At 45.2% G+C, this 20,000-nt stretch overlaps 1 protein-coding gene across 1 annotated transcript in view; it reads left to right on the plus strand.

Moving 5' to 3' along the window:
- CCDC183 (coiled-coil domain containing 183) overlaps positions 1-17,882 on the plus strand; it is a gene marked incomplete at its 3' end in the record, with an annotated part of 29,239 nt that extends 11,357 nt beyond the window's left edge. Inside the window, exons 7-14 of the mRNA XM_081848514.1 lie at positions 523-654; positions 743-797; positions 6,072-6,172; positions 8,373-8,533; positions 8,623-8,788; positions 12,446-12,577; positions 14,246-14,339; positions 17,740-17,882. Of these exons, the coding sequence (XP_081704640.1) occupies positions 523-654; positions 743-797; positions 6,072-6,172; positions 8,373-8,533; positions 8,623-8,788; positions 12,446-12,577; positions 14,246-14,339; positions 17,740-17,882 (984 nt within the window). The remainder of the gene's footprint in view (positions 1-522; positions 655-742; positions 798-6,071; positions 6,173-8,372; positions 8,534-8,622; positions 8,789-12,445; positions 12,578-14,245; positions 14,340-17,739) is intronic.
- Between the last annotated feature and the right edge of the window lie 2,118 nt (positions 17,883-20,000).

Genomic DNA, 20,000 nt, shown 5'->3' on the forward strand with positions numbered 1-20,000 from the left:
TTATATTATATTATATTATATTATATTATATTATATTATATTACATTACATTACATTACATTACATTATATTATATTATATTATATTATATTATATTGATCATATCTATCACATCACATCATATCATATAATATATCATATAATATAATATATTGATCATATCTATCACATCACATCACTTATATTATATTATATTATATTATATTATATTATATTATATTATATTATATTATATTATATTATATTATATTATATTATATTGATCATATCTATCACATCACTTATATTATATTATATTATATTATATTATATTATATTATATTATATTATATTATATTATATTATATTATATTATATTATATTATATTATATTATATTATATTGATCATATCTATCACATCACATCACATTGTATATTATATACTTAATTATATTTTAAGCATTATTAAGCAATTATTATTATTATTACTATTATTATTATTTAATTAATAATAATAATGAACGGAGAATCCTGAATGGCAGGCCGACATGCTGCGCACGGAGACGGAGCTGGTGGCCGAGAAGAAGTACCGGGACAACTCCCTCAGCGCCCAGAAGAAGCAGATCGAGAGGATCCGCACCAAGGAGGCCACCGAGCGCCACCGCCGCACCCTGGTGAGGCGCCCGCTTTGGGAAACGTAGCGCGGGAACCGTAGCGCCGGGACCGGGCGCCGCTCTAACCCCTGCCCTCTGCTCTCTCCAGCAAGGCCGGCGCGACATGGACTTCCCCACCCTGATGGGCCGCGAGGGGGCGAGAGGTAAGGAAGGGGCGCCCGGGAGTTGTAGCGCAAGGACACTGGGATGTGGATTTCCCCTCCTGGGAGTTGTAGCGCGTGGCGACTGGTCACCTTCTGGGAGTTGTAGCGCACAACGGCTGGGCAGCGCCTGGGAGTTGTAGCGCGAGGCGACTGGTCATGACCTGGGAGTTGTAGCGCACAGCGGCTGGGCAGCGCCCGGGAGTTGTAGCGCAAGGACACTGGGATGTGGATTTCCCCTCCTGGGAGTTGTAGCGCGTGACACCTGGTCACTACCTGGGAGTTGTAGCGCACGGCGGCTGGGCAGCGCCTGGGAGTTGTAGCATGAAGCGACTGGTCACCACCTGGGAGTTGTAGCGCACAGCGGCTGGGCAGCGCCTGGGAGTTGTAGCGCGAGGTGACTGGTCATGACCTGGGAGTTGTAGCGCACGGTGACTGGTCATGACCTGGGAGTTGTAGCGCGAGGCGACTGGTCACCACCTGGGAGTTGTAGCGCGAGGCGACTGGACACCACCTGGGAGTTGTAGCGCGAGGCGACTGGTCACCACCTGGGAGTTATAGCGCGCGGTGACTGGTCATGACCTGGGAGTTGTAGCGCGTGGCGACTGGTCATGACCTGGGAGTTGTAGCGCGAGGCAACTGGTCACCACCTGGGAGTTGTAGCGTGAGGCGACTGGTCACCTACTGGGAGTTGTAGCGCGTGGCGACTGGTCATCACCTGGGAGTTGTAGCGCACAGCGGCTGGGCAGCGCTTGGGAGTTGTTGCGCGAGGCAACTGGTCACCACCTGGGAGTTGTAGCGCACAGCGGCTGGGCAGCGCCTGGGAGTTGTAGCGCGAGACGACTGGTCATGACCTGGGAGTTGTAGCGCGCAGCGGCTGGTCACCACCTGGGAGTTGTAGCGCGTGGTGACTGGTCATGACCTGGGAGTTGTAGCGCACAGCGGCCGGGCAGCGCCTGGGAGTTGTAGCGCGAGGCGACTGGTCACCTACTGGGAGTTGTAGCGCGTGACACCTGGTCACCACCTGGGAGTTGTAGCGCGCAGCGGCTGGGCAGCGCCTGGGAGTTGTAGCGCGAGGCGACTGGTCACCACCTGCGAGTTGTAGCGCGTGACACCTGGTCATCACCTGGGAGTTGTAGCGCACAGCGGCTGGGCAGCGCCTGGGAGTTGTAGCGTGAGGCGACTGGTCACCACCTGGGAGTTGTAGCGCGAGGCGACTAGTCACCACCAGGGAGTTATAGCGCGCGGTGACTGGTCATGACCTGGGAGTTGTAGCGCGAGGCGACTGGTCACCACCTGGGAGTTGTAGGGGACAGCGGCCGGGCAGCGCCTGGGAGTTGTAGCGTGAGGCGACTGGTCACCACCTGGGAGTTGTAGCGCGAGGCGACTAGTCACCACCAGGGAGTTACAGCGCGCGGTGACTGGTCATGACCTGGGAGTTGTAGCGCGAGGCGCCTGGTCACCACCTGGGAGTTGTAGCGCGAGGCGCCTGGTCACCACCTGGGAGTTGTAGGGGACAGCGGCTGGGCAGCGCCTGGGAGTTGTAGCGCGAGGCGACTGGTCACCACCTGGGAGTTGTAGCGCGAGGCGACTGGTCACCACCTGGGAGTTGCAGCGCGAGGCGACTGGTCATGACCTGGGAGTTGCAGCGCGAGGCGACTGGTCACCACCTGGGAGTTGTAGCGTGAGGCGACTGGTCACCACCTGGGAGTTGTAGCGCGAGGCGACTGGTCACCACCTGGGAGTTGCAGCGCGAGGCGACTGGTCACCACCTGGGAGTTGTAGCGTGAGGCGACTGGTCACCACCTGGGAGTTGTAGCGTGAGGCGACTGGTCATCACCTGGGAGTTGTAGCGTGAGGCGACTGGTCACCACCTGGGAGTTGTAGCGCGAGGCGACTGGTCACCACCTGGGAGTTGCAGCGCGAGGCGACTGGTCACCACCTGGGAGTTGCAGCGCGAGGCGACTGGTCACCACCTGGGAGTTGTAGCGTGAGGCGACTGGTCATCACCTGGGAGTTGTAGCGCACAGCGGCTGGGCAGCGCTTGGGAGTTGTAGCGCGAGGCGACTGGTCACCACCTGGGAGTTGTAGCGCACAGCGGCTGGTCACCGCCTGGGAGTCGTAGCGCGAGGCGACTGGTCATGACCTGGGAGTTGTAGGGGACAGCGGCCGGGCAGCGCCTGGGAGTTGTAGTGCGAGGCGACTGGTCACCACCTGGGAGTTGTAGCGCACAGCGGCTGGGCAGCGCCTGGGAGTTGTAGCGCGAGGTGACTGGTCACCTACTGGGAGTAATAGCGCGCAGTGACTGGTCATGACCTGGGAGTTGTAGCGCGAGGCGACTGGTAACCCCCCGGGAGTTGTAGCGCCCGGCGCCCGGTCGCGCCCTTCCCTAAAGGACACTGGGATATGGATTTGCCCTCCCTGGTGCTACAACTCCCACCACCTGGGAGTTGTAGCGCGCTGTTGGGCTTGGGAGTTGTAGCGCCCGGCGCCTGATACCTCCTGGGTGTTGTAGCGCCCAGCGCCCGGTCACCTGGAAGTTGTAGCACGCGGCACCCAGTCCCCTCCTGGGAGTTGTAGCGCCCGGCGCCCGGACACCTGGGAATTGTAGCACGCGGCGCCCGGTCACCTCCTGGGAGTTGTAGCGCACTGTTGGGCTTGGGAGTTGTAGCGCCCGACGCCCGATACCTCCTGGGAGTTGTAGCGCCCAGCGCCCGGGCACCTGGGAGTTGTAGCACACGGCCCCCAGTCCCCTCCTGGGAGTTGTAGCGCCTGGCGCCCGGTCACCTGGAAGTTGTAGCACACGGCGCCCTGTCACCTTCTTTCCTTCATTTATGAGAGGTCCCCCGTCCCGCTTGGGAGTTGTAGCGCGCTGTTGGGCTTGGGAGTGGTAGCGCCCGGCGCCTGATACCTCCTGGGAGTTGTAGCGCCCAGCGCCCGGTCACCTGGGAGTTGTAGCACGCGGCACCCAGTCCCCTCCTGGGAGTTGTAGCGCCTGGCCCCCGGTCACCCTGCTCCCTCCACCAAGGGCGCCCAGTCACATTCTTTCCTTCCTTTATGAGAGGGTTAACGCTTGGGAGTTGTAGCGCGCTGTTGGGCTTGGGAGTTGTAGCGCCTGGCGTCCGGTCCCCTCCTGGGAGTTGTAGCGCCTGGCGCCCGGTCGCCTCCTGGGGGTTGTAGCGCGCTGATGGGCTTGGGAGTTGTAGCGCCTGGCGTCCGGTCCCCTCCTGGGAGTTGTAGCGCCTGGCGCCCGGTCGCCTCCTGGGGGTTGCAGCGCGCTGATGGGCTTGGGAGTTGTAGCGCCCGACGCCTAATACCTCCTGGGAGTTGTAGCGCCCAGCGCCTGGTCACCTGGGAGTTGTAGCACGCGGTACCCAGTCCCCTCCTGGGAGTTGTAGCGCCTGGCGCCCGGCCGCCTCCTGGGGGTTGTAGTGCGCTGATGGGCTTGGGAGTTGTAGCGCCCGACGCCCGATACCTCCTGGGAGTTGTAGCGCCTGGCGCCCGATAGCTCCTGGGAGTTGTAGCGCCCAGCGCCCGGTCACCTGGGAGTTGTAGCACGCGGCCCCCAGTCCCCTCCTGGGAGTTGTAGCGCCCAGCGCCCGGTCACCTGGAAGTTGCAGCACGTGGCACCCAGTCCCCTCCTGGGAGTTGTAGCGCCCGGCGCCCGGTCGCCTCCTGGGAGTTGTAGCGCGCTGCTGGGCTTGGGAGTTGTAGCGCCCGACGCCTGATACCTCCTGGGAGTTGTAGCGCCCAGCGCCCGGTCACCTGGGAGTTGTAGCACGCGGCCCCCAGTCCCCTCCTGGGAGTTGTAGCGCCTGGCGCCCGGCCGCCTCCTGGGGGTTGTAGCGCGCTGATGGGCTTGGGAGTTGTAGCACGCGGCACCCAGTCCCCTCCTGGGAGTTGTAGCGCCTGGCGCCCGGTCACCTGGGAGTTGTAGCACGCGGCCCCCAGTCCCCTCCTGGGAGTTGTAGCGCCCGGCGCCCGGTCGCCTCCTGGGGGTTGTTGCGCGCTGCTGGGCTTGGGAGTTGTAGCGCCCGGCGCCTGATACCTCCTGGGAGTTGTAGCGCCCAGCGCCCGGTCACCTGGGAGTTGTAGCACGCGGCCCCCAGTCCCCTCCTGGGAGTTGTAGCGCCTGGCGCCCGGCCGCAGCCTGGGGGTTGCAGCGCGCTGTTGGGCTTGGGAGTTATAGCGCCTGGCGCCCGGTCCCCTCCTGGGAGTTGTAGCGCCTGGCGCCCGGTCACCTCCTGGGGGTTGCAGCGCGCTGTTGGGCTTGGGAGTTGTAGCGCCTGGCGCCCGGTCCCCTCCTGGGAGTTGTAGCGCCTGGCGCCTGGTCGCCTCCTGGGGGTTGCAGCGCGCTGTTGGGCTTGGGAGTTGTAGTGCCTGGTGCCCGGTCCCCTCCTGGGAGTTGTAGGGCCTGGCGCCCGGTCGCCTCCTGGGAGTTGCAGCGCGCTGTTGGGCTTGGGAGTTGTAGTGCCTGGCGCCCGGTCCCCTCCTGGGAGTTGTAGCGCCCGGCGCCCGGTCGCCTCCTGGGGGTTGTAGCGCGCTGCTGGGCTTGGGAGTTGTAGCGCCCGACGCCTGATACCTCCTGGGAGTTGTAGCGCCCAGCGCCCGGTCACCTGGGAGTTGTAGCACGCGGCACCCAGTCCCCTCCTGGGAGTTGTAGCGCCCAGCGCCCGGTCACCTGGGAGTTGTAGCATGCGGCCCCCAGTCCCTCCTGGGAGTTGTAGCGCCCAGCGCCCGGTCACCTGGGAGTTGTAGCACGCGGCCCCCAGTCCCCTCCTGGGAGTTGTAGCGCCTGGCGCCCGGTCACCTGGGAGTTGTAGCACGCGGCACCCAGTCCCCTCCTGGGAGTTGTAGCGCTTGGCGCCCGGTCACCTGGGAGTTGTAGCACGCGGCCCCCAGTCCCCTCCTGGGAGTTGTAGCACCCAGCGCCGGGTCACCTGGGAGTTGTAGCATGCGGCCCCCAGTCCCCTCCTGGGAGTTGTAGTGCACTGATGGGCTTGGGAGTTGTAGCGCCTGGCGCCCGGTCCTCTCCTGGGAGTTGTAGCGCCCAGCGCCCGGTCACCTGGGAGTTGTAGCATGCGGCCCCCAGTCCCCTCCTGGGAGTTCTAGCGCCCGGCGCCCGGTCTCCTGGGAGTTGTAGCACGCGGCCCCCAGTCCCCTCCTGGGAGTTGTAGCGCCCGGTGCCCGGCCGCCTCCTGGGGGTTGCAGCGCGCTGCTGGGCTTGGGAGTTGTAGCGCCCGGCGCCCGGTCAGCTCCTCTCTTTCTCTCCCCTAGGCGCCCGGCTGGAAGCCTCCAAGGCTCAGGTTGAGTACCAAAGCCTGGTGACCATGGAAGTGGAGAAGATCAAGGCGGCCGTCCAATGCTCCCACCTCTGGGTACGGTAGTTCCCGCGCCCGATAATGAATTATTATTATTATTATTATTATTATTATTATTATTATTGTTATTGTTATTATTATTGTTATTATTATTATTATTATTATCTACTAACAACAACAACAACAACAATAATAAATCAATAATCAATTCTTAATAAAAACCTAATAATTGGTTTGTAATAAAATAATTAATAATAATAATAATAATAATAATAATAATAATAATGATAATTGTTATGTACTAACAACAACAACAATAATAAATCAATAATCATTTCTCTATAAAAACCTAATAATTGGTTCTTAATGAAATAATAATAATAATAATAATAATAATAATCAATAATAACCTAATAATTGGTTGCAAATAATGAAGAAGAAATAATAATAATAATAATAATAATAATAATAATAATAATAATAATAAAGAATAAGAATAAGAATAAGAATAAGAATAAGAATAAGAATAATAATAATTATTATTATTATTATTATTATTACTGTTATGTACTAACAACAACAACAACAACAATAATAATAAATCAATAAACAGTTCTCAATAAAAACCTAATAATTGGTTCGTAATAAAATAATAATAATAATAATAATAATAATAATAATAATAATAATAATAATAATAAATCAATAATCAATAAAAACCTAATAATTGGTTGCAAATAATGATGAAGAAATAATAATAATAATAATAATAATAATAATAATAATAATAATAATAGTAATAATAAAGGTTTCGACCCACCAATCAATAATCAATAATACCCTAATAATTGGCTGCAAATAAGAATAAAGAAGAAGAAATAAGAAGAAGAAAAGCTTCGACCTGCCAATCAATAATCAATAATCAATAATACCCTAATAATTGGCTGTGAATAATAATAAAGAAAAAGAAGTAATAATAATAATAATAATAATAATAATAATGATAATAATAATAATAATAATAATAAATTGGCTGTAAATAATAATAAAGAAGAAGAAATAATACTAATACTAATAATACTAATAATACTAATAATTCTAATACTACTACTACTAATAATAATAATAAAGGATTCGACCCACCAATCAATAATCAATAATACCTTAATAATTGGCTGTAAATAATAATAATGAAGAAGAAGAAGAAATACTAATAATACTAATAATACTAATACTAATACTACTAATTGGCTGTAAATAAAGAAGAAGAAGAAGAAGAAGAAGAAGAAGAAGAAGAAATAATAATAATACTAATAATAAGAATAAGAATAAGAATAATAAATAAATAAAATTGGCTGTAAATAATAATGAAGAAGAAGAAGAAGAAGAAATAATAATAATACTAATAATACTAATAATACAGTACTAATAATACTAATAATTCTAATTCCAATAATAATAATAATAATAGTAGTAGTAGTAGCAATAATAATAATAATAATAATAATAATAATAATAATAATAATAATAATTAAATAAAATTGGCTGCAAATAATAATGAAGAAGAAGAAGAAATAATAATAATAATACTAATAATACTAATAATACAGTAATAATAATACTAATAATTCTAATTCCAATAATAATAATAGTAGTAGTAGTAATAATAATAATAATAATAATAATAATAAATAAATAAATAAAATTGGCTGCAAATAATAATGAAGAAGAAGAAGAAATAATAATAATAATACTAATAATACTAATAATACAGTACTAATAATACTAATAATTCTAATTCCAATAATAATAATAGTAGTAATAATAATAATAATAATAATAATAATAATAATAATAATAATAAAATAAAATTGGCTGTAAATAATGAAGAAGAAGAAGAAATAATAATAATACTAATAATACTAATAATACAGTACTAATAATACTAATAATTCTAATTCCAATAATAATAATAAGTAGTAGTAGTAGTAGTAATAATAATAATAATAATAATAATAATAATAATAATAATAATAAATAAAATTGGCTGTAAATAATAATAATGAAGAAGAAGAAGAAATAATAATAATACTAATAATACTAATAATACAGTACTAATAATACTAATAATTCTAATTCCAATAATAATAATAATAGGAATAGTAATAATAATAATAATAATAATAATAATAATAATAATAATAATAACGGCTCCGACCCGCCAATCAACCACCCATGCCCGATTTCCTCCCCGCAGGACATCGCCGGGCGCTTCCTGGCGCAGCGCCGGTCGGAAGAGGACCTGCGCCAGCAGATTGCCGAGTGCGAACGGCGCCGGCGGGAACTCCAGTCCCGCCTCAAGGCTTTGGAACTGGAACGCGCCGAGTTGAAGTTCCACCCGGCGCCGGGCGCCCTCAGGTAGCGGGTTCGAGTCCCCATCTCGTCCTGGGGCAGGGAGTTCCTCAGGTCCGCCCAATGAAAACCGGGCGCCGTGTTTTCTCCCGCAGCTCCCAGAAGCTGGCGGAGGAACTGGGCGCCGCCTTGGAGGAGGAGACCCGGCGCCTGGCGGCGGCCCAGCGCTACGTTTCCCACAGCCAGGAGCTGCTGCTGCATTTCGAGAACGGAGTCAACAACCTGGCCGTGCGGCTGTGCGGCGTCCAGGTGGCCGGGCAGGTAGGGAAACTACGGTTCCCAAAGGCGCCGTGCCGCAGTTCTGGTTCAATGTGGGAACTGTAGTTTGCCGGGTGCGCACTATAGTTCCCAGTGAGCTGCCCTATAGTTCCCAGTGGGCTGTACTATAGCCCTATAGTTCCCAGTAGGCCACACTATCGTTCCCATGGGTGCTGGGAACTGTAGTTTGGGCACGCGCCGTGTCGTTCTGTTTCAATGTGGGAACTGTAGTTTGCCGGGTGCGCACTATAGTTCCCAGTGAGCTGCACTATAGTTCCCAGTGGGCTGCCCTATAGTTCCCAGTGGGCTGTGCTATAGCCCTATAGTTCCCAGTGGGCCACACTATAGTTCCCATGGGTGCTGGGAACTGTAGTTTGGGCATGCGCCGTGTCGCGGTTCTGTTTCAATGTGGGAACTGTAGTTTGCCGGGTGCGCACTATAGTTCCCAGGGAGCTGCCCTATAGTTCCCAGTGGGCTGTACTATAGCCCTATAGTTCCCAGTAGGCCACACTATAGTTCCCATGGGTGCTGGGAACTGTAGTTTGGGCACGCGCCGTGTCGCAGTTCTGGTTCAATGTGGGAACTGTAGTTTGCCGGGTGCGCACTATAGTTCCCAGGGAGCTGCCCTATAGTTCCCAGTGGGCTGTACTATAGCCCTATAGGTCCCAGTAGGCCACACTATAGTTCCCATGGGTGCTGGGAACTGTAGTTTGGGCACGCGCCGTGTCGCGTTGCTGGTTCAATGTGGGAACTGTAGTTTGCCGGGTGCGCACTATAGTTCCCAGGGAGCTGCCCTATAGTTCCCAGTGGGCTGTACTATAGTCCTATAGGTCCCAGTGGGCCACACTATAGTTCCCATGGGTGCTGGGAACTGTAGTTTGGGCTCGCGCCGTGTGGGAACTCTAGTTTGCAGGGTGCGCGCTATAGTTCCCAGCGAGTCGTACTATGGTTCCCGGTGGGGTATAGTATAGATCCCAGTAGGGTATACTATAGTTCCCATGCTATACATCCCAGTGAGCCATACTATGGTTCCCACTGCACCATACTATAGTTCCCAGTGAGCCATACTATGGTTCCCAGTGCACCATACTATAGTTCCCAGTGAGCCATACTATGGTTCCCAGTGAGTCATACTATAGTTCCCAGTGAGCCATACTATGGTTCCCAGTGAGCCATACTATAGTTCCCAGTGAGCCATACTATAATTCCCAGTGAGCCATACTATAGGTCCCAGTGAGCCCTAGTATATTTCCTGGTGTTCCATACTATAATTCCCATTTATCCATACTATATTTCCCAGTGAGCCATACTATAGTTCCCAGTGCTCTGTACTATAATTCCCAGTGAGCCATACTATAGTTCCCAGTGAGCCCTAGTATATTTCCTGGTGCTCCATACTATAGTTCCCAGTTAGCCATACTATGATTCCCAGTTAGCCATACTATAGTTCCCAGTGCACCGTACTGCAGTTCCCATTAGCCATAGTATATTTCCAGGAGCTCCATACTATAGTTCCCATTTATCCATATTATATTTCCCAGTGAGCCATACTATAATTCCCAGTGGACTATACTATAGTTCCCATACTATGGTTCCCAATGAGCCATACTATATTTCCCAGTGAGCCATACTATAGTTCCCATTTATTCATACTATAGTTCCCGGTGAGCCATACTATAGTTCCCAGTGCGACAAACAATAGTACGCAGTGCGCCATACTATAGTTCCCGGTGAGCCACACTATAGTTCCCAGTGCTCTGTACTATAATTCCCAGTGAGCCGTACTATAGTTCCCAGTGAGCCATACTATAGTTCCCGACGAGCTATACTATAGTTCCCGTACTATATTTCCCAGTGAGCCAGAGTTTATTTGCTGGCGCTTCATACTATAGTTTCCCTTTATTCATACTATAGTTCCCGGTGAGCCATACTATAGTTCCCGTACTATAATTCCCAGTGAGCCATACTATAGTTACCAGTGCTGTGTACTATAATTCCCAGTGAGCCGTACTATAGTTCCCAGTGCGCCGTGCTATAGTTCACAGAACTCCATCCTATAGTTCATGGTGTGCCATACTATAGTTCCCAGTGAGCCATACTATAGTTCCCAGTGCTACAAACAATAGCACCCAGTGCACCATACTATAGTTCCCAGTGAGCCATACTATAGTTCCCGTACTATATTTCCCAGTGAGCCATGCTATAGTTCCCAGTGCTCTGTACTATAATTCCCAGTGAGCCGTACTATAGTTCCCAGTGCGCCATACTATGGTTCACAGAACTCCATCCTATAGTTCAGGGTGTGCCATACTATAGTTCCCAACGAGCCATACTATAGTTCCCAGTGCTACAAACAATAGCACCCAGTGCACCATACTATAGTTCCCAGTTAGCCATACTATAGTTCCCGTACTATAATTCCCAGTGAGCCATACTATAGTTCCCAGTGCTCTGTACTATAATTCCCAGTGAGCCGTACTATACTTCCCAGTGCGCCGTGCTATAGTTCATCCTATAGTTCAGGGTGTGCCATCCTATAGTTCCCAGTGCTACAAACAATAGTACCCAGTGCACCATACTATAGTTCCCAGTGAGCCATACTATAGTTCCCGACGAGCTATACTATAGTTCCCGTACTATATTTCCCAGTGAGCCAGAGTTTATTTGCTGGCGCTTCATACTATAGTTCCCATTTATTCATACTATAGTTCCTGGTGAGCCATACTATAGTTCCCAGTGCTCTGCACTATAATTCCCAGTGAGCCGTACTATAGTTCCCAGTGCGCCGTGCTATAGTTCACAGAACTCCATCCTATAGTTCAGGGTGTGCCATACTATAGTTCTCAGTGAGCCATACTATAGTTCCCAGTGCTACAAACAATAGTACCCAGTGCACCATACTATAGTTCCCAGTGAGCCATACTATAGTTCCCGTACTATAATTCCCAGTGAGCCATACTATAGTTCCCAGTTCTCTGTACTATAATTCCCAGTGAGCCGTACTATGGTTCCCAGTGCGCCGTACTATAGTTCCTAGTGAGCCATAGTATATTTCCTGGTGCGCCATACTATAGTTCCCGGTGAGCCATACTATAGTTCCCAGTGCGACAAACAATAGTACCCAGTGCACCATACTATAGTTCCCAGTGAGCCATACTATAGTTCCCAGTGCTACAAACAATAGCACCCAGTGCACCATACCATAGTTCCCAGTGAGCCATACTATAGTTCCCAGTGCGACAAACAATAGTACCCAGTGCACCATACTATAGTTCCCAGTGAGCCATACTATAGTTCCCAGTGCGACAAACAATAGCACCCAGTGCACCATACCATAGTTCCCAGTGAGCCATACTATAGTTCCCAGTGCGACAAACAATAGTACCCAGTGCACCATACTATAGTTCCCAGTGAGCCATACTATAGTTCCCAGTGCTACAAACAATAGCACCCAGTGCACCATACCATAGTTCCCAGTGAGCCATACTATAGTTCCCAGTGCTCTGCACTATAATTCCCAGTGAGCCGTACTATAGTTCCCAGTGAGCCATACTATAGTTCCCGTACTATAATTCCCAGTGAGTCATACTATAGTTCCCAGTGCGTCGTACTACAGTTCCCATTACTCCGTACTATGGTTCCCCCTCCTTTTCCCCCCAGGAGGATTTTCGGGGCGAGTCCTGGGACGTCTTCCGGAAACTCCAGTTCTGCGAGGGGCGCCTGGTGCACCTCCTGCAGGTGGCGGCCCAGCCCTCCCTGCGCCTGGACTTCAGCAAGGAGGAGACCAATGAGGTGCGGGAAACGTAGCGCTGGAGCGCCAGGCGCCGTGAGAGGGACAGGGTGGGAATTGTAGCGCCAGGCGCAGGGAGACGGGCAGGATGGGAACTGTAGCGCCAGGCGCAGGGAGACCAATGTGCTGGGAACTGGAGCGCTAGGCGCAGAAAGAAAGGCATGCTGGGAATAGTAGCGTCAGGCGCAGGAAGGCGGACAGACTGGGAATTGTAGCGCCAGGCGCAGGAAGACGGGCAGGATGGGAACTGTAGCGCCAGGCGCCGGAAGCCAGAGGGTGGGAACTGTAGCACCAGGTGCAGGGATACAGACAGGTTGGGAAGTGGAGCGCCAGGCGCAAGCATACCGATGAGGTGGGAATTGTAGCGCAAGGCGCCAGAAGATGGACGGGATGGGAATTGTAGCGCAAGGCGCAGAAAGACAGACAGGCTGGGAACTGTAGCGCCAGGCGCAGGAAGAGCTCGGCTGGGAACTGTAGCGCCAGGCGCGGGAAGAGCTAAGCTGGGAACTGTAGCGCCAGGCGCAGGAAGAGATCGGCCGGGAACTGTAGCGCCAGGCGCAGGAAGAGCTAGGCTGGGAACTGTAGCGCCAGGCGCAGGAAGAGATCGGCTGGGAACTGTAGCGCCAGACACAGGAAGAGATAGGCTGGGAACTGTAGCGCCAGACACAGGAAGAGATAGGCTGGGAACTGTAGCGCCAGGCGCAGGAAGAGATCGGCTGGGAACTGTAGCGCCAGACACAGGAAGAGATAGGCTGGGAACTGTAGCGCCAGACACAGGAAGAGATAGGCTGGGAACTGTAGCGCCAGGCGCAGGAAGAGATCGGCTGGGAACTGTAGCGCCAGACACAGGAAGAGATAGGCTGGGAACTGTAGCGCCAGACACAGGAAGAGATAGGCTGGGAACTGTAGCGCCAGACACAGGAAGAGATAGGCTGGGAACTGTAGCGCCAGACACAGGAAGAGATAGGCTGGGAACTGTAGCGCCAGACACAGGAAGAGATAGGCTGGGAACTGTAGCGCCAGACACAGGAAGAGATAGGCTGGGAACTGTAGCGCCAGGCGCAGGAAGAGATCGGCTGGGAACTGTAGCGCCAGACACAGGAAGAGATAGGCTGGGAACTGTAGCGCCAGACACAGGAAGAGATAGGCTGGGAACTGTAGCGCCAGACACAGGAAGAGATAGGCTGGGAACTGTAGCGCCAGACACAGGAAGAGATAGGCTGGGAACTGTAGCGCCAGACACAGGAAGAGATAGGCTGGGAACTGTAGCGCCAGACACAGGAAGAGATAGGCTGGGAACTGTAGCGCCAGACACAGGAAGAGATAGGCTGGGAACTGTAGCGCCAGACACAGGAAGAGATAGGCTGGGAACTGTAGCGCCAGGCGCAGGAAGAGATCGGCTGGGAACTGTAGCGCCAGGCGCAGGCAGGCAGGTTGGGAATTGTAGCGCCGGGCGCAGGAAGAGATCGGCCGGGAATTGTAGCGCCGGGCGCAGGAAGAGATCGGCCGGGAATTGTAGCGCCGGGCGCCAGACTACATAGGAAGGTCTCCATCTTCTTCTTCTTCTTCACACTGGGTATATGAGCCTTGAGAGGAGAGCAGAGAAGAACCCGCTAATTAATTAATGAATTAATTAATTAATAACGAGCTCATACTTAATGTCTCGGCAGACCTTCGTCCAGGTGCGGAACGTTCTGGAAGAAAGTACCCGGGAGGAAGGCCAGAACCTGAGGATCGCCTTTGAGGACGACGAAGACGTGCGAGGTGCGCCGGCGCTACGGTTCCCGGATGATTCGTATTATTCGTATTATTCGTATTATTCGTGTTATTATTAATAAGCCTTCGTTTTATTAAGAAGCATTCCCTTTCGTTATAAGCTTTCCTTTCGTTAATATTCTTAATATTTTGAATAAGCATTCATATTATTAATAAGCATTCGCTTTAGTGACATTAATAAGAAGCATTCATATTATTAATATTATTAAGAAGCATTCGCTTTATTAATAAGCTTTCCTTTCATTAATATTATTAATACGCATTCATGTTATCAATATTATTAATAAGCATTCATTTTACTAATAAGCATTCACTTTATTAATTAAGACGTCCGAGGTGCGCCGGCGCTACGGTTCCCGGATTATTTGTATTATTCATATTATTCGTATTATTCATGTTATTAATAAGCATTCATTTTATTAAGAAGCATTCACTTTATTAATAAGCTTTCCTTTCATTAATATTATTAGTACGCATTCGTATTATCAATATTATTAATAAGCATTCATTTTACTAATAAGCATTCACTTTATTAATTAAGACGTCCAAGGTGCGCCGGCACTACGGTTCCCGGATTATTCGTATTATTCATGTTATTAATAATAAGCCTTCGTTTTATTAAGAAGCATTCCCTTTCTTAAGAAGCTTTCCTTTCGTTAATATTATTAATACATTCATATTCTCAATATTATTAATAAGCATTCGCTTTATTAATTAAGACGTCCGAGGTGCGCCGGCGCTACGGTTCCCGTATTATTCGTATTATTCATATTATTCGTATTATTCATGTTATTAATAAGCATTCATTTTATTAAGAAGCATTCACTTTATTAATAAGCTTTCATTCCATTCATATTATTAATAAGCATTCACTTTATTGACATTAATAACAAGCAATCATATTATTAATATTATTAATAAGCATTTGCTTTATTAATAAGCTTTCATTCCATTAATATTATTAATACGCATTCGTATTATCAATATCAATACGATTCGTATTATCAATATTATTAATAAGCATTCATTTTACTAATAAGCATTCACTTTATTAATTAAGACGTCCGAGGTGCACCGGCGCTACGGTTCCCGGATTATTCGTATTATTCATGTTATTAATAATAAGCCTTCGTTTTATTAAGAAGCATTCCCTTTATTAATAAGCTTTCCTTTCATTAATATTATTAATACATTCATATTCTCAATATTATTAATAAGCATTCATATTATTCATATTATTAATAAGCATTCATATTATTCATTTTATTAATAAGCATTCACTTTATTAATAAGCTTTCCTTTCGTTAATATTATTTATAAGCATTCATATTATCAATATTATTAATACACATTCATATTATTTATATTATTAATAAGCCTTCGTTTTATTAAGAAGCATTCCCTTTCGTTATAAGCTTTCCTTTCGTTAATATTATTAATATTTTGAATAAGCATTCATTTTATTAATAAGCATTCCCTTTCTTAATAAGCTTTCATTCCATTAATATTATTAATAAGCATTCATATTCTCAATATTATTAATAAGCATTCACTTTATTAATTAAGACATCCAAGGTGCGCCGGGCCGGCGCTACGGTTCCCGGATTATTCGTATTATTCGTATTATTAATAATAAGCCTTCGTTTTATTAAGAAGCATTCCCTTTATTAATAAGCTTTCCTTTCATTAATATTATTAATACATTCATATTCTCAATATTATTAATAAGCATTCATATTATTCATATTATTAATAAGCATTCATATTATTCATTTTATTAATAAGCATTCGCTTTATTAATAAGCTTTCCTTTCATTAATATTATTTATAAGCATTCATATTATCAATATTATTAATACACATTCATATTATTCATATTATTAATAAGCCTTTGTTTTATTAAGAAGCATTCCCTTTATTAATAAGCTTTCATTCCATTAATATTATTAATAAGCATTCATATTCTCAATATTATTAATAAGCATTCGCTTTATTAATAAGCTTTCACTTTATTAATAAGCTCCCATTTCATTAATATCATTAATAAGTATTCCTATTATCAATATTATCAATAAGCATTCATATTATTAATGTTATTAATAAGCATTCATTTTATTCATAAGCATGCACTTAATTATTATTATTAATAAGAATCCACATTCCTATTACTCATATTCATTTTATTAATATTATTAAGAAGCATTTACTTTATTAATATTATTCATATTCATACATATTATTATTCATATTATTGACATTATTAATATGCATTTCTATTTTTAATAATATGCATTTGCATTATTAATATCAATCAGCATTCAAATTGTTAATATTATTAACAAGTATTCACATCATTAATATTATTCATATTCATTCATTCATATTATTAATATTCATAAGCATTAATATTAATAAGCTTTCACATTATTGATACTATTCATATTCATATTCTTAATCAGCCATTTTATTAATATTATTAATAAGCATTCACATCTTTAATATTATTAATCATCATCATTATTATTATTAATTAGCATTTGTTTTATTATTCATAATAATTATTCACATTATTAATACTACTCATATTCATATCCATTCATATTACTAATATTATTAATACATATTCACTTTAATATTATTCATATTACTAATATGATTAATAAGCATTCATTTTATTAACATTATTAAAAAGCATATTATTAATATTAACAAACATTTATTTTATGACCATTATTAATAAACATTCCCATTATTAATAAGCATTCATATTCATATCCATTCATATTATTAATATCATTAATAAGCATTCATTTTTATTAGCATTATTCTATTATTATTATTAATGAGAATTCATATCTATTCATATTATTAATATCATTAATAAGCATTCATTTTTATTAGCATTACTATATTATTAGCCATTATTATTCATATTATTAATACTATTCATATTCATATCCATTCATATTATTAATATCATTAATAAGCATTCATTTTTATTAGCATTACTATATTATTAGCCATTATTATTCATATTATTAATACTATTCATATTCATATCCATTCATATTATTAATATCATTACTAATCATTCATTTTATTAGCATTATTATATTATTATTCATTATTATTCATATGAATCATATTCATATCCATTCATATTATTAATAAGCCTTCATTTTATTAATACTATTAATATGCATCTTATGAATATTCATATTCACTGACATGAATATTCATATTATTCCTCAGCCTTCTCTTGCCCTAGCCAGGCCCATATAGGGGAAAATGGGGTTTTTTAATAGTAATAATATTTTTAATAAGATTTCTAATAATGGTAATCATATTTCTAATATTTCTAATAATATTTCTAATAATTTCCCGGCAGAGGCTTTTAATTTCGCCGACATCGACCACAGCTATATTCCCGGAAGGGAGGAAATTAAGAAGCAAGGCCTGAAGCTGATTGGGGACAAGACGAAAGTGGTGAAGAAGAAGCCCAGGGGGGCCGCCAAAAAGCCCGTTAATTAATTAACTCGTTAATTAACTCGTTAATAAAGAATATGATGTTTATTATTCATCCTCGACCGCAGCTAATCTCCCCAGGCGGGAGGAGATCGAGGGACAAGACGAAAGTGGTGAAGAAGAAGCCCAGGGGGGCCGCCAAAAAGCCCGTTAATTAATTAACTCGTTAATTAACTCGTTAATAAAGAATATGATGTTTATTATTCATCCTCGACCGCAGCTAATCTCCCCAGGCGGGAGGAGATCGAGGGACAAGACGAAAGTGGTGAAGAAGAAGCCCAGGGGGGCCGCCAAAAAGCCCGTTAATTAATTAATTCCTTAATTAACTCGTTAATAAAGAATATGATGTTTATTATTCATCCTCGACCGCAGCTAATCTCCCCAGGCGGGAGGAGATCGAGGGACAAGACGAAAGTGGGGAAGAAGAAGCCCAGGGGGGCCGCCAAAAAGCCCGTTAATTAATTAATTCCTTAATTAACTCGTTAATAAAGAATACGATGATTATTAATTGTCGTCGTCGACCGCAGCTAATATTCCCAGGCGGGAGGGAGAAGAGCAAGGCAGTCGAGAAGAAGCCCAGAAGGGCCGCCAAAAAGCCCACTAATTAATTAATTACTTAATTAATTCGTTAATAAAGAATGTTATGATTATTAATCGTCGACCGTAGCTAATATTATGATTATTAATCGTCGACCGTAGCTAATAGGAGATTGAGGGACAAGAGCAAGGCGGTCGAGAAGAAGCCCAGGGGGGCTGCCAAAAAGTCTGATAATTAATTAATCAATTAATTAATTAATTAACTCGTTAATAAAGAATATTATGATTATTATTAATCGTCGTCGACCGCAGCTAATATCCCCAGGCGGGAGGGACAAGAGCAAGGCGGTTGAGAAGAAGCCCAGGGGGGACTCCTAAAAGCCCGTTAATTAATTAAGTAATTAATTCGTTAATAAAGAATATTATGATTATTAATCGTCGACCGTAGCTAATATTACGATTATTAATCGTCGACCGTAGCTAATAGGAGATCGAGGGACAAGAGCAAGGCGGTCGAGGAGAAGCCCAGGGGGGCCGCCAAAAAGCCCGTTAATTAATTAATGACTTAATTTACTCGTTAATAAAGAATATTTATTTTTAAGCATCGTCGTCAACCCCAACTAAATATCCCTGGCCTGAAGCTGATCAGGGACCGAGAAAAAGCCGAGGGGAGCCTCCCAAAAACTCGATTAATTGATTAATTAATCAATCCATCAATTAATATTTTGGTTATTTTTAAGCATCCTCGTCAACCCCAACTCAATTTCCGCGGCCTCAAGCTGATCAGGGACCAAGAAGAAGAAGGTGGTCGAGAAGAAGCCGGGCGGAGGTTCCCCAAAGTCCATTAATTGATTAATTAATTAATTAATTAACTCGTTAATAAAGAATATTATGATTATTATTAATCGTTATTATTATTAATATTATTATTAATATTATTATTAATATTATTAATATTATTATTATTATTAATATTATTAATTAATTGATTAATTAATTGATTGATTGATTAATTAATTAATATTTTTATTCCTTTTAAGCATGGTCGTCAAGAACAAGGTGGTCGAGAAGAAGGCGAGGAGAGCCTCCCAAAAGTCCATTAATTAATTAATTAATTAATTAATCAATTAATTCATTAGCATTCTTCCTATTCGTAATCATCCCTTTGGGGGTCTGTAATACAAGAAAAAGAAGGACGCGTTTGGGAAAAAAAAAAGAAAGGGGGGGAAGTTTGGCCCTCGCCGGCCGCCATACGCGTTCTCCTGTCGGGTTGCCTCAAGCAAGATGGCCGCCGGCCCCGCCGTTGCCTAGCGACGGCCCTCAAACAAGATGGCGGCCGCGGTTGCCAGGCGACGGGGCTGAAACAAGATGGCGGCCGCGAAACGACGAGAAGAACAACAATCATCTGTTATATGTCTTAATTACTATAGAATAATAATAATCTGTTATTTATCTGACTATATGAGGAAAATGTCACGTCCATTCGAGGCCAGCCACGCCCCCTCCCCTGTTGCCTAGCGACCGCGCTGCTGGCAAGATGGCCGTCCTTTGCCAATCTTGTCCTTCTCCGGCCACCGTCGGACCTAT

This window comes from Podarcis erhardii, assembly GCF_964252035.2.
Source record: "Podarcis erhardii genome assembly, chromosome: Z".
In the NCBI taxonomy this organism is placed as follows: domain Eukaryota; kingdom Metazoa; phylum Chordata; class Lepidosauria; order Squamata; family Lacertidae; genus Podarcis; species Podarcis erhardii.